Source organism: Lissotriton vulgaris, chromosome 7 (assembly GCF_964263255.1).
Source record: "Lissotriton vulgaris chromosome 7, aLisVul1.2, whole genome shotgun sequence".
NCBI classification, from domain to species: Eukaryota; Metazoa; Chordata; class Amphibia; order Caudata; family Salamandridae; genus Lissotriton; species Lissotriton vulgaris.
In genome coordinates this window covers 456,297,257-456,311,972 of record NC_141695.1, presented here as the reverse complement: position 1 = coordinate 456,311,972, position 14,716 = coordinate 456,297,257, and the positions used below count along the sequence as shown (strand labels likewise).

Sequence of the window (14,716 nt, the reverse complement as noted above, 5' to 3'; positions counted from 1 at the left end):
AGAAAGAAAGAAAGAAAGAAAGAAAGAAAGAAAGAATGTTACAGTTGCTTCAAATTAAATATGATGTAGGTTTTTTTTTTATCTTGGGACAAGTTTATTAAACAGCTGTTGGCGAAAGGGATTGCTGGATAAATATGTTCAAGAGAATTGTCTGTTTGTGAATTCACATCCTATAATATTGACATTTTCATTTTGTGTACTGTGTGCACAATAAAAAGAGGCTTGCTTAATATAGAACAGTTTCAAATGGACACAATCTTGTGTGCTTTGTAATAAACAAAGGACACTTCATAAGGAAATTATAACAGAAGTTACAGGATACAGTAAGTGATAAAGCTGGAATGCGCCGTGTGCTCACATGAGGTAGAACGTTTGCGCTATAACATCAGGTACTAAACTATGTGCTCTTTGTGAGGGAGAAAATGCAGTCACTGTAATTAAACTTAACTGGTGGCTTAAGTAGGCTGACCCATGCTGTAAGCTGTAGTGAGTGGAAGCAAAATATGAATGGCACAACAACAGACCCATGGATACAGAAATCTGGCTGAATGGCCCTTTAAGTAAGTATATTATGCCAATAAATTTAGTAAAATAAAAAGGTATTGCCTAACATCAGGCCTAATAATTGCGTGGCCCAGTGAAATGGTACATATATTACTATTGGGTGTTGCTGTTACACAGCTTAATGACATTGACAATAATACCTATTATGTAGGAAAAAAGATGTTGGTTAGAGCTGCCACAATCAGTTCATGAGTTGAGCATTATTTATTCAGTTTTTATGCTTATTCTACTGGGCTTGGATTGAGGGTTTCAGGTGCAGAAGTATAGTTGCCTATGACACCAAAAGATGCAAATGCTTGTCATAGGTGTCCTGTTGTTCATCCAGTAGGAAGTGTAGCTTATTTTATGAAGAGGTTACATATAACTTGAAGCAAGAATGGAGCCTTGTGGACCTCAGTGCCAACCTGTATGTGACAGTTTCGTATAATGTTAAGTGTGCATATATTTTGTCAAATAGTTTTATATACATGTATAACCCATATTGACAAGTTATTTAATTTTTTTATATCTTAATGTTTTTCTCCCCATTAGAAAATCTTTAGTGTTCATATCAGGTCTCAAAAGAATAATGTAAACCTTTGGGATAAAGATGCAGGCCATCAATCCACAGCTAGATGCTAAAATTGCAAAAATCTCTACAGCCACCAAATATTTTCCAAAAGCACTGAGATATGCCGGGATGAAAGACAGCCACACACTCACAAAGACCAGCATGCTGAAGGTGATGAACTTTGCTTCATTGAAGCTGTCAGGGAGTTTTCTGGATAGAAAAGCAATGATGAAGCTCACCATAGCCAGCAGCCCCATATATCCCATCATACACCAGAAGGCCATAATGGAGCCTTCATTACATTCCAGGATTATTTTTCCGGGAGTGGTATTTATATTCTTTATCGGAAAAGGTGGAGATACAGTAAGCCAAAGAATGCACCCTACAGTCTGAATAGAGGTACAAACAGTTATGAGTATTTTTGGAAGGACTGGACCAAACCATTTTTTAAGTTCTCTCCTCGGACACTTGATATGAAAGGCCAAAAGCACCATACAGGTCTTTCCCAGTACACAGGATATGCAGAGAACAAAGCTAATGCCAAAGGCTGCCTGGCGAATCAAGCACTTCACCAAATCCGGCTGACCAAAGAAGAGGAACGATGAGAAGATGCAGAGAGAGAGGGCACAAAGGAGGATAAAGCTGAGTTCTCTACTGTTGACTTTCACAATCGGGGTGTCTATATGCTTCACAAAGATAAGACAAATTATGGGAGGAAAAAGCGAAACCAGTGCAGCCAGAATTGCCAATGTCATCCCCAGTGGCTCCAGGAAAGAGAGGAATTCTACTGCTTTTGCGGAACAGAGATTATGTGCCTTGTTGGGCCATTCATCTTCATGGCACTTGGTGCAGCCAATAGCATCTAAAAGAGAACAACTGTGGTTAGCCTGGAAGTTACGGATGAGCAATGTATTTTAGTATATTGTATTTTTGTGGGTGAAAAGATCTAAAACAGTGGTAATAAAGGCATATCTTTCTGTTTAAGCTATCATACATTATGTCATATACTCTTATATCCAAACCTCCTAAAGTGAACTCTATTACAATATTTGGACTTGTGTTAAAACTCAGAAAATAAGACACATTCACAGACTGGGATACACATATCATATCATTGTTTCATTGTATTGTTGTGGTTAGCAAGTGTAACTCCGGAATCCTGCATTACAATGTTTCTCATTATTTTATTATTTCAATCGAGGCAATTTAAGTATACAAAAAATAAAAAGAAGTTACTGCTCAACCACATAGGGCTATATTTCATATTCTTGGGTCTATTTTCGTTGGTATATATTAAGTAGGCCTAGGTGGAAATATAATTGCACTCACAGAGTTGGCTGGTTTCAGGAACTCCGGGCTACTCATTTAATAATAAGTTCCTGATAAATTCTGCCATCCAGCATGTGGTGGAATTAGGTTTCAGTTGGTGCACGCTGGCGAGGGCAACAAGATTTGCTGGCCGCTACACAGTGCGATCAAGATTTGCTGTCCGCTAGCACAATTTACGGTCGCCACGGAGTCTGGCGTCATCTTCATGACCCTTGCGTGCGCTGCCTACTGCATCTCGAGCAGATTCTTCACTCAAGGAGCAGCTAATTCTACTTGAAAAGATGTTTTTCAAGTTAATATTCTACTCCAATGGACCATTCAGGTTGTTTTTCAGTCGGAGAAGCATTTGATTTATTTATTTTTCTACAGGAAGGAAGTGCCCCAGAGACTTCCTCTTCATGTCCAGCAGGCTCCCCCCAGTGCTTTGTCCATATACTGGTCACTTTTCATTGGGATTTCTAAGTGGAAGGATCACACTCTTTATCTACTTCATGTATACCATTGAATTTAAGTACTTTGTTTTTGTGATATCACAAGTAAGTTCAAAAATCTTTCTATAAGGGTGTTATTTGTCTGAGGCACCAGTATTTATTTGTACGTTTATGTACAATGTATTGTGGTGGGTGGCTTGGAGTTTCAGTAAGCCCAGGTTATGCTTTTGCATTACATGTTGTACAGTAGTACATTTTTCCATGTTTGTTAAATTTTCATTTTTCATTTATTTTACTATGTGGCCTACTCCGCCCATGGGCTATTCAGCCAGTAGGCCTAGTACTTGGCATGTGTACATGAAACAACTGGATCTTTAGTATATGTTGTTGTAAAATATCATTTAGGGTTGGCATTGGATTAAAAAAAAATATGGGTGTTTTTTGTATTTCACGTTTTTACCTAGAAAAAGTGTACTTTAGTGTGGTAATATCTACTGCCTTGGGAGGATGTGTGCTGCTGTAAATTTTCTATAGCTCATCTAATTTGAATTTTTGCCATTTCCGAATTAATTGTAGTATTTTCTTCAGTGTTACCATGCCTCATTCCTCTGCCCGGTATGTCTGTGTTTGCCATAGACCACCATTTGTCTTTGTTCTCCATGCCATGTGGCCCAGGGCCATTTTGTGTAGTCAGTGTCCATAGGACTGCATGTGTGCTTTGCTATCCATGCCTCCTTCCTTGTAACTTGACCATGTGTCCAGCCTGTTTGCTTTTGCCATAGACCTGCATTTTTTCTTTGTTGTGGCCATGCCACCTTGCTTGCTGTTGTTAGTTGTCCACGTGGCATGCATCCATTTTGTGCAACCAGTCTCCTTTTTCCAGTTTTCAAAGCCATTTTCTCGGGAGATTGATAGGAGAGAGATGCATCTTCTGTTGTTTTTGTTAATTGTTTTAATGAATTAATTTTCCTGCTATCTGTAGTGGGTAAGTCCCACAGGTACAGGTGTAGATAAGTAGACACCATAGACCAATTCAGGTACTTGTAGTTGATGTTTATTAGCATAAGTAATGGTGAGGATAACAGCCCCTTCAGGAGCAGCCCACTGGCCGCTCAGCCCATCCTTAACTGACACTCTGATGCATCCAACATTCCACACAGACTAGGATTCCAATAAGAATACACACACACAGGGCTGAGCAGCTGGATGCAAGTACACACACATTACATGAGAATACTACATTATCCTCTCCCTTTAATAATTTAAAGCAAAAAAACAGAAGAGAAAACAAAGAGAAACTATGCACAAGAAAAAAATACAACTTCCAAGAAATCTGTGTCCCCGGGATGAATATGAAAAGACATCACGAGAGGGAAAACAGAAATCTAAATTATTAAAGAAGGAAGAAAGCGAAAAGAAAGAAAAGAAATAAATAAACTAACACCATCCTCCTCCTTCAATAATTAAAACTAGAAAATAGAAAGGAATGCTTAAATGGCTACAAAAGCTCACAACATTTAGAAAACTTAAGGGGACAACAAAACCCCAAACAGATACATAATGAGAAAAAGAAACTAATGGAAAATACTACTATCCTGGAAAATACTACTAGCATTAGAAGAATGTGGCAAAAAAAAAAAACTAAATACGCCACACCTACAATAAGAAAACACTGTTGGACTTAAACCAACGCGCAAAACTATATGCGACTAAAAACCCAAAAGTCACAACAAAACTAAACCTCCTCACTAAAAGAAGGAAACCCAAGGCAGGGATTACAAATAACATAGGGTGATGGGACTAATAACCCACACCAAAAAGAAAAGCGATAACTAGGGAACATGGGACTCGTAACCCACACCCATCCCACGACAAGACAAGGATTATCTAACAACATGAAAAGGTGATGGGACTCGAACCCACACCATAATGTAGCGCAGGGACATGGGTCATGGGACTTAAACCCACACCAAAATGCAGCGCAGGAACATGGGTCATGGGACTTAAACCCACACCAAAATGCAGCGCAGGAACATGGGTCATGGGACTTAAACCCACACCAAAATACTTGGACCCACCCCAATCCCAAAGGCAGGGATGAATACCGTAAAAATGAGGTGATGGGACTTAGAACCCCCCCCAACATGTTACAAAAGGAAATGTCTTATTACTTACCGGTAATCTTCATTAACCCGATTAGGGTCCTCCCCGTCCCAGTCCTAACAACGTGAGGCAGTCCTGCCTCCACCCAGCCAATCACAACGCCAGTATTCAAAAGTTACATAAGCCCCTCCCACCTACCGCCATGCCTGTTATCAACAAGACTCCGACACAAACACAGCGGGAGGGCGGGAGGGTACAGGACTGGGACGGGGAGGACCCTAATCGGGGTAATGAAGATTACCGGTAAGTAATAAGACATTACCCCCTCATGGGTCCTCCCCGTCCCAGTCCTAACAACGTGAGGAACTCACAAGCAGAGAACCAACAAAAAACGCAGGACACCAGGGATCCACGAAGAGTACAAATCAGTAAAGATCTATGAACAGCAATGTCCAAGACGCCAACAGAAAAACAGCCAGCAGAGGCATGCAAAACAACAAGCCAAGAAGGTAGCACAAATGCGAGACGGGACAGCGGGTGGCCGCCCAACAAAATCCCGGATAGAAAACTGCTGCCGCCCCAGCCCAGGAAGCAGGCACAGAACATGTCTAACGACCCAGCACCAGAGACGGAGGAGGCAGACCTAAAGGACCGAAAAGGCAGGCAGACCGCCAAACGCACCCACTAACCAAACTCAGAACCGGAAAACCATAACCCCCAAGCCACACCTCCACAGGAGACAAACAGGGCAGGAGAAAATGGAAAAACACCAGGGAACGAAGGTGGGAAAAAACCGGAGAGTCCAGCGAACCACCAAGGAAGGGGGAACAAGGGACCTCCCAGCAGGTAAAACAGGAAAAACACCTCCAGCTGCCAATGGAAATGGGAAGAACCCCCAGGCAGAAAGACCGGAACAAGCCACAAACCAACCCAATCCGGCAGGAACTCCCAACAGGGAAAAGAAACGAGCAGAGCACCCAACCGACGAGCAGAGGTGATGGCCAGCAAAAAAGCCACAGTAGCTGACAACCAGAACAAGACAGCCAGCAGCAAGAGCTCAAAAGGGGGCAACAGCAGACCCCCCAAACAGCAGGCAAAAACCCAAGAAGGCACGAGTACAGGAGAGACCGGCCTACGAAGCCGACACCTAGAAGAAACCGACTCCCCAAAGGGGCAAAAACCACCAAGGAGGCTCCAGGACCCCGACAAGCACGAACTGCCGCCCACTGAGAAGACAAAGCGGAAGGGGCAAGGCCCCGTAAAAAAAATAGTCCTGAGAAAATCCAACACAGAGGTAGGATCCCCCAGCACAGGAACAACCCAATGGGAAGAACACAAAGAGAAAAAAGAACCCCAAAGACGACCACAGCACCCAAGGGCCGAAGGCCGACGTGACAACGGGATGCCACGAGCCACCACAGAGGAACAGCCCGAAGACGCCAACCACAGCCGCACAAGAGCCAGGCCGTCAGAAGCAAGTGACATCAGGGCAAAAAACCAGCTGTGGACCAAAAAGCGGAGCCAATGAAGTCCGGCCAAACCCGACCCCCTCCAGCAGCAGCAGGAGCAGAAATCAAAGACAGAGAGGTTAACGATACAGACACCTACACACACCCCCTTACATCCCCAGACTATGCAGGAGGAGAAATAGGAGGGAAGGCACACAGAAAGCCCGAAGGCCAAGGAAATGTGCAGGGGCCATGCAAATCCACACCAAATTGAACCAAACAAAGAAAATGCGCCGCTGAAGCGAGCACAGAGGGTACAAAACAGAGGACAGCAGGAAATGGCCCAAGCAGCGTCTACAAACAAAAACGCAGACAGTCCTGAACACAAACTCAAAGCCCACAGAGGAGACACGGCCCAGAGAGAGCTGCAGGAGCCAGAACCACCAGAGGCACACCAATGAGCCATAGCGTCGTGGGAACAACACATGGAAGCCAGCAGGAACAGAGACATGCAACTGGTCCCCCCAAGAAGGCCCAAGCAGCAAATAGCCACGGGAAGGCCAGCACGAATCAAAAAACTCGGCCGCCACCAAGGCGCCCAACCCCAAGGACAGGCGTCCAAGGACAACAAGAGGAGAGAAGGGAGCTGAAAACGCACCCCAAACACCAGGTCGGGAGAGCAAAGCCACCAGGCCAAAGTAGGAACCAGAACAGGGGAGAGAGGAACCAGAGCCATGTAACCTGCACGGAAAAGGACCCAAAGAGCCAATCAGAAGAAACACTAAGGACTGGAGGAACAGGCAAACCCAAGGAACCACAGCCGTGGAGGCAGCCACCACCTCCTGGAACCGCAACCAACCCCAAAGGGCAGAAGGGCGACCCAGCAGGACCCACAAAAGAGCCAACAGGGAAGAGAACCGAGCCGGAAGGTGAAAAGAACCCCCTGCAAAGTGACGAACAGGCCCCGAGAAACCGAAGGCCCCGAACAGGAACCAGAAGAAAAATGGCCAGAACCACAAGGAACCCCAGTAACCGGAGCAAGGCCACAACGCCACCATCGCCAGAACAGTCACAAGGAGGGTGGAAGCATAAACCGGACAAAAGCCACATAGGGAAAAGCCAACAGCACCCCCCAGGCGGTCACCCATCCAGGTGTGGACCAGACCTGACCCTGCATAACATAGAACAACAGGTGCAAGCAGAGCGGAACCGCCAACCAGCAAAAAACCTGCACAGCAGGAGCCAGCACCGCGTAAAAAACCTGGGGAACAGGAGAGAGGCCGAAAGGCAACACCCGAAACAGAGAAAGGAACCCATCCACAGCAAACCGCAGGAACCGCGGACCAGCCAGACGGATGGAACGTGAAAAACAGACAATACCCAAATCCAGGGAAGCCAAAAAAAATAAAAAATAAAAAACACCCACCAGGAAGAGTGGAATGACAGACCGCAAGGGGAACAACCGACCAGCGGCACCAAATGGTATAAAGCCCCGGGACACAGAACCGTGCAGAAAGGAACCAACGGGCGCCAGGACCAAGAACAAAGAGGAAGAGGAACCTTGGCCCGCTCCGCCACCGGAATCAGCACAACAGCGCCCAGAGACAAAAAGAGACCGACGCCCAAAGAAGAAGGTAAATGCAACACGGGTCAAAGGACAAAGGAGCAACCGTGAAAACAGCCCAAAAAGTGGGACAGCCCGGAAAGGAAGCCGGAAACCAAGAGCGAAGACCGATAGGACCCACCAGTCGGAAAGCAGACCGGACCAACAAGCCAGGAACAACGGATCCGAGCCCCCAAAACCGTAACAAAAACAGCAACGGAGACAGGGAACCCACTGCCATATGAACACCAGGAGTGGGACACAGACCCAAAGAAAAAGAGAAGCAACTGCAACCACCAGGTCACAGAGACCCCCCTCCCAGGGCACAACAATACCCAAAACCCTGGACGACCAACACCCAGGGGCAGCCGTAGGCGCAACAGAGGCCGGGAACCAAACGGAACACAGCCTCCCCCACCCCCGACCACGAAAGGGCTGAGAGGAAGACAGAGCACCACCACACAGACTGTCGGGAGAGGGAGCCAAAAAGCCAAGGAGCCACAGAAAAACAGACAGTGGACCAAGACGCCAGGACCAGGTCAGCCGAGAAGAAGACTTAACCCATCAAGCCAAGACAGGAAGGAAGGCCCGCAAACAGCCAAACTCCACACAACCCATGAGAAGGAACAGTGAAGCACAGGCCGAACAAGAGCCAGCACGCACCCCAAAAGAAGAAGCAACACATGGAAATGCAGGAAAGTGAGAGACAAAGTCCGCCAGGCGAAACCACCATCCCAGAAAATGAGGAAAACCCTGCGTAACTACCGCAAGCCATGCAACAGACAGGATATCCAACAGGACAACATGGAAGGAAAAGGTCAACCACCACAGAGAAAACAAACTGTGCGGAAAACCCCACAGCATCCAGGGATCTAGGGCCACAACCCAGCATCGCCCTAATAAAGACCTATCCTCAGGACAACGCAAAGTAGGCCCTGGCAGCGCATACTGGGCAGCCAATACCAACAACTGTGGAAAAGCACAGATTGAAACTAGATCAACCCAGGTAATTGGACAGCATAGGCAGGAAGATCCCGTGAACACCAGTAGCCCTTCACAGTATTCAGCGCAGCCCCAGAATCTGCAAAAATTACATCCACCTGCAGAACATGGAAACTATGCCGCATGGAAACAGCCCAGGCAGGCACAGGTGAAGACGACCCTTCACACATGGTGAGTGACCCGAGAAATTAACCAAACAGGAACTCACCACACAACAAAGGAAGTGCCCAGCAACCTCCAAGCAACACTGCCCCCAACCACCAAATCACACAACGTGAGACCGGTGAAAATTACAATGGGCAGCCCCAGGTCAAAAGACCAAGACCGTGGGGGCCGGACGCTGCACTAGAACCACAGCGCGGAACGACCCGGTGCCAGGACACCACAAAAACTCCCCGCCCCAGCCCAGCACATGAACGGGGAGAGTCCCTGACCCCAGAACAGGAGCGCAGCTGACCGGGGGACCGGAGCAGCCGCGCAGAGAGAAAAACCCACAGGAAACAATGCAGAAGTAAAAAACTGCAAATTAAATAATCCCGTGAAATTCACACAGTAAAATAACGCAAAAGCATAAAACTGCAAATGAAACACTCACGGCACCGTCCTGAAGAAAGCCAGAAACAGGAACCGGGAGCACCAGCGTTCCGACAGCCGTCGGAGCAGAAAAAAACAGGCATGGCGGTAGGTGGGAGGGGCTTATGTAACTTTTGAATACTGGCGTTGTGATTGGCTGGGTGGAGGCAGGACTGCCTCACGTTGTTAGGACTGGGACGGGGAGGACCCATGAGGGGGTAATGGGACTATGCACCCACCCCAATGTTAACCACAACTTTAAGTTAACATGTCTGCAGAAAAACAAGCAGAATACGAAATACATTTATAGGTAAAATAAAACGTTAAACTGTAAGCATTTCTTAAAAATTAAAACAGAAGCAAACACTAATCAAGGTGCGCCTGTCACCGGAAGGAGGCAGACAGGCAGGTCTCAATTAATTCCTGCAAAGAAAACTACATGTCCCTAAAGTAAAGGAAACATTAATTTTTAAGACCGTAATACTGTAAAACTGTACTCGAGACATTTAAGATTGCCACATATATACTGAAAAGTGATTTTGACTTAAACGCTGCAAACAGATATGGAATTAAGACATAAAAAAATGTGAAAAATAGCCACTAGATGGCAGCAAAGTACAGCGCAGTGAATGCTAAAGAAACACATGAAAACTAGAATATACCATTAAACAATGCTACATTCCAATCGAGAAGAGAAAAACTCCGATGAGCCTTCCAAGAATGTTTTTGCCGTTGTGATAAAGAAATGACTTGGTGTTCCAATGAAGTTTAATGACATCGTCAATGGTGTACACAGAATTTCAACAACGTTAATCTGGAATAATTTTGATTCTCTAACACGCACCGGATGATGTGAACAACTTCTTCCAAAAATGGCATTCCTGTCAACAACTGAAGACGCGGTTGCAAAACAAACTGTGCCAAAACGATCTTAGTCAAGATGTGACAGGTTTTCAACTGTACTTCTTTAGTGGAACAAGCAAGAAGTGACGTGGTTGGCAACGTGGGAGTCCAGTACCTGAAATCGAAGTGGCACGTTATCTACGCTAATGCCGGATGGCTCAAATCGCATTGAAAGTGAGTGGGCAGTTCCGTGAGCAGAGTAGATAATGCAGTCCTCGTGAAGGTAAGGGCGCGCGCTGACAAAAGCTTCTGCAGCGTTCATTTTAAATGTAAATGTGGCGGTTGAGAAACACCGTTGGCACCAAATCTCTGAGTAAACTTAGCTTCTAAGTCAAAATGTAATTTACTTTTTAATTGAAAATGGCACTTTCCTCAATGAGTGCAGCAACGAGAGAAAGGCTCCCCAAAACGGCATTTTCAAGTAGAAATGGCACACTAGATCATTACACAGCTGTTGTGAATTCCAGCACTCATGGGGGTTTTCACTCGTTTCACTTCTGAAAGCAGTTTTTATTTTAATCATGTAGGAAACATCCTGTAGGAAGCAAAGGTGGTTCCTGAGATCTTGACAGTTAGCTCGGAGGTTTATAGTGCTTGAAACTGCCTCTTTACCAAAAGCACCATTTAGCCTCTCTCTGAAGGGCAAAGAAGCAGAAAGTCATACTTTTCTTTAAAAATGGAAAGTTTACTTTTTTTTTTTAAACTTGGTTTGCTTGAAGGTTGAAAACATTTCTTTTAGACTTGGCTCTGTTTGAGGCTTGTAAAATTTTTTTAGTTACACATGCAAAGTAAATTAAATATCCTTGCAGAAACACACAGACACAGCTCACCTGCATTTGGGCTGTTGTTGCGATGGACACTGATGGGGCAGGCAGGTAGCAGTTGGTCTGGTTACATGAGTCTTTTGTCTTGAGGTGTGCGCTTCTTAATCAGCTTAATCTTCATTTCTTTTTATTTAGTTGGGTTATAGGTTGCTGCTTTAACTTTCACGAAGGTAGATCGTTGCTTGACAGTTAATTAGCTTACTTGTTAGTCTCTAGATGCACTTCATGCTTTAAAGTTGTAGGTAAGTTGATCCATCGTCACCAAAATGTAGTGGGTAAGTCCCACAGGTACAGGTGTAGATAAGTAGACACCGTAGACCAATTCAGGTGCTTGTTGTTGATGTTTATTAGCATAAGTAATGGTCAGGATAACAGCCCCATCAGGAGCAGCTCACTGGCCGCTCAGCCCATCCTTAACTGAGACTCTGATGCATCCAACATTCCACACAGACTCCAATAAGAATACACCCACACAGGGCTGAGCAGCTGGATGCAAGTACATACACATTACATGAGAATACTACACTATCATGTATGTATGAACAGTTTTTATGCATTTCTGTGCATTTTCCCCTGTACTTCCTCACCTCCCATGGGTTTCTCATAGTCCCCGAGTCTACCAGCAATATTTTTTTATTTATTTACTGATATTTCTATATATATATATATTTTTAATTTTTTTTATATTTTTCCTTTATCTACGTCTGCCATAGGTGTACACACATTATTTTTTTAAGGATTATTCAATTTCCCCCTGGACTCCCCTGCCTGCCACAGTCACACACCAGCATTCATTTATGAAGGATTATTCAATTTTCCCCTGCACCTCCCTGACTGCTACATGTGTCTCACTTAGATGCATATAAAGTAAACAGTTTGTCACATGGTCAATATAGGCCCAATTAGCAACACCACCATTTTACATGCCTGAGTTTCTTAAGCTGCTTGATGTACTTTTGATATACAGCTTCATGCTTGGTAATGGAGGATAACATTCTTTGAATCAGCATTGCTTACATTTCACTTCATAAGCACACTATCACAACACTTTGAATATTTAGTAAAAGGGATAAAGTTCATTCTAAAATATCCTTTATGTTATAGTCTGTAGGCAACAAAGCTATTGAGCTAGTTATAACCATTTCCAACCTGACTGGGGTTTCGACATGGCCACATGGGTGCTGTTTATTATATATATGGACCAATTCCTTGTTTAGGGCAGTGGAGCACTCAGCTGACACTGCAAGGTCACTGCATGCTGGAATTTCAGCTCAGCTGATTCCTGTTTACATTTGCCTGCAGGTAATGGGAAAGTTAGGCCACCTGACAGGGATTTGCCAGATCACCCATCCTAGGCTAACATGGTTAGGGAGTGCTAAGTAGGAGTACACTATACACAGTATTTAAATGGCAGCATTAGCACAATAGTGGAATTGTTCGTATTTTTCACTGTACTGATAATGCTAAATATGCTACTCTGGTTCATTTTTATTGCTTATCACAGTATACGTATTTTATATACGAATCACAATACTGCAATAAATATTGAAACACCTTGCTGAGTATTTCTTGTGTATTTCTTCGGGTATGCATGAGATTTCAAGCAAAAACTTTCTAGCTCTGTTACCACTATTTCCTTGGGGATCAGGGTTGTCATGTTCTGATGTTGCACACACATTTGTTATCCTGTGAGGTTAGGGATAAGGATAGTACACTGTTAGCTAGCAGGATATAAGTTATGAGGATGTGCATGTAATCATTCAAGCACAATACCAATGTTTATGTTGTCTAACAAAGGCACAGTTTTACTGGAGAGGTACATGCTGAATGACAGTTGCATCTGTATGTTGTAATAGAGATTAAAAATTAATTGAGGAGAGGATGTAGCCGGTTAGGGCGGTCAACCTCAAATCTAGGGAACCTGGTTCGAGTCTCGGCAACGACGCTCACATCCTGTGATTCTGGGCAAATTACTTAATCTCTTCTGCCTAACAAAAATGAATGTGTCCTCATGTAACACAACTGGTGCTCATGTAAAGTGCTCTGATACCTGATTTTGAGTCAAGTTTGCGCTACTAAAACTTCGAGAAAAAGAAAAAAATATATATTATGTTATGGTGGTGGTGTTTTTTGACTTTGGAATGGATGCACTATTGTTGTTAACTATTTAGGATAATAATAAGCATATTTAATTATATTGTCTATACTATGAATAATTCAAATTGCAAAAATGCCACTTTTCACTAAATGTTTTTCTTGCTTGTTTGCTTTTATGAGCACAATAGACATTAACCAGAGTACTGCCAGATGGACGGCCGACACAAAGTGACTTGACCAAAACACGCGAGTCCTCCAGTCTCTTACGCTTGTGCAGCTGCATGCCACTGCCAACTGACATGGCTTCGAGACTGCCTCAAAGAAAGATGTGGCCAAGAAAGCGTCCAGTGAGGAGGAGATGGAGAAGCAGATTGCCACCACTAGAGTGTCATCCTGCACCTTTTTCAGGAAACGTGGTGTGCCTGCCTCACCTTCCTCTGGGGAGCAAGCTAAGAGCAGAACTCCTGCATCAATGACACAACCTCAACATAAGCCCAACGCCATGTCTCTCTTCAAGTCAGCCACTGTAATCATGGTGATGAGCAGGGAGTCCAAATTGGATTTGTCTCAGCTGCAAACTAGTACCCAATTGTCTCAACAAACTGAGCAAAGTGAGCAACAGGAGAAGCAGCGAGCAATAGTAAATCTTCCTGAAGTAGAAGCAGAACAGGAAGTTGAGCTTCCTGCTGAGCAAGATGTACCTCTTATTAAGCCATTGGCTTCCAGATCTCCAGCAAGAAAAGGGTAGGGTACCATCTACTCCAAGCCCTCGTTCCGATGATCTGGGCATGAATCAGAGACATGCCAGGAGAGACAAGGTGAAAGGAAAGTTCCTGAAAGCCTTACACATATGAAAGTGAATGAGCCAGTCATTGTCATGGAAACTGGCTCAGAGTAGGGGTAGGCAGAACTAGCGTATTTGCATTACGCAAAGTTCTGCGAAACGTCAAAAAAACTCTGCGTGCACGCGGAATTCCGCGAGCTCACAGAATACATTTTGGGACAGGAGCATCTTGCCAGAATGAATCCTGCCCAGCATATATTTATCCAAAAAGATGCCACCGTTTTTTCCAGTACTTCGACTCAACTGGAATACTACTGAGTAATCAGTAAGTGCTACCTCGTTGGGTAAATGTATAGTGCCTTTCCTACACTACAGCTGCGGGCTAGAAGATTTGTCTCCAGTGACCATGTATGTCTGTAACTTTGCCACCGCGCCGAAAGGTCCCTTGAGTGAGCTGTCCATCATAATCAGTAAAAGGTAGGAAGACGTTGCATACTGCAATTGT

General features: G+C 44.5%; 1 protein-coding gene across 1 annotated transcript; it reads right to left on the bottom strand.

The window, feature by feature from the left end:
- Positions 1-1,053: 1,053 nt before the first annotated feature.
- LOC147701852 (vomeronasal type-2 receptor 26-like) lies at positions 1,054-13,728 on the bottom strand. The gene is made up of 2 exons (XM_086929375.1): positions 13,695-13,728; positions 1,054-1,976 (listed from the first exon to the last, which is right to left on the bottom strand). The coding sequence occupies exons 1-2, from the start codon at positions 13,726-13,728 to the stop codon at positions 1,054-1,056; spliced, it is 957 nt and encodes a 318-aa protein (XP_086785501.1).
- Positions 13,729-14,716: the final 988 nt, after the last annotated feature.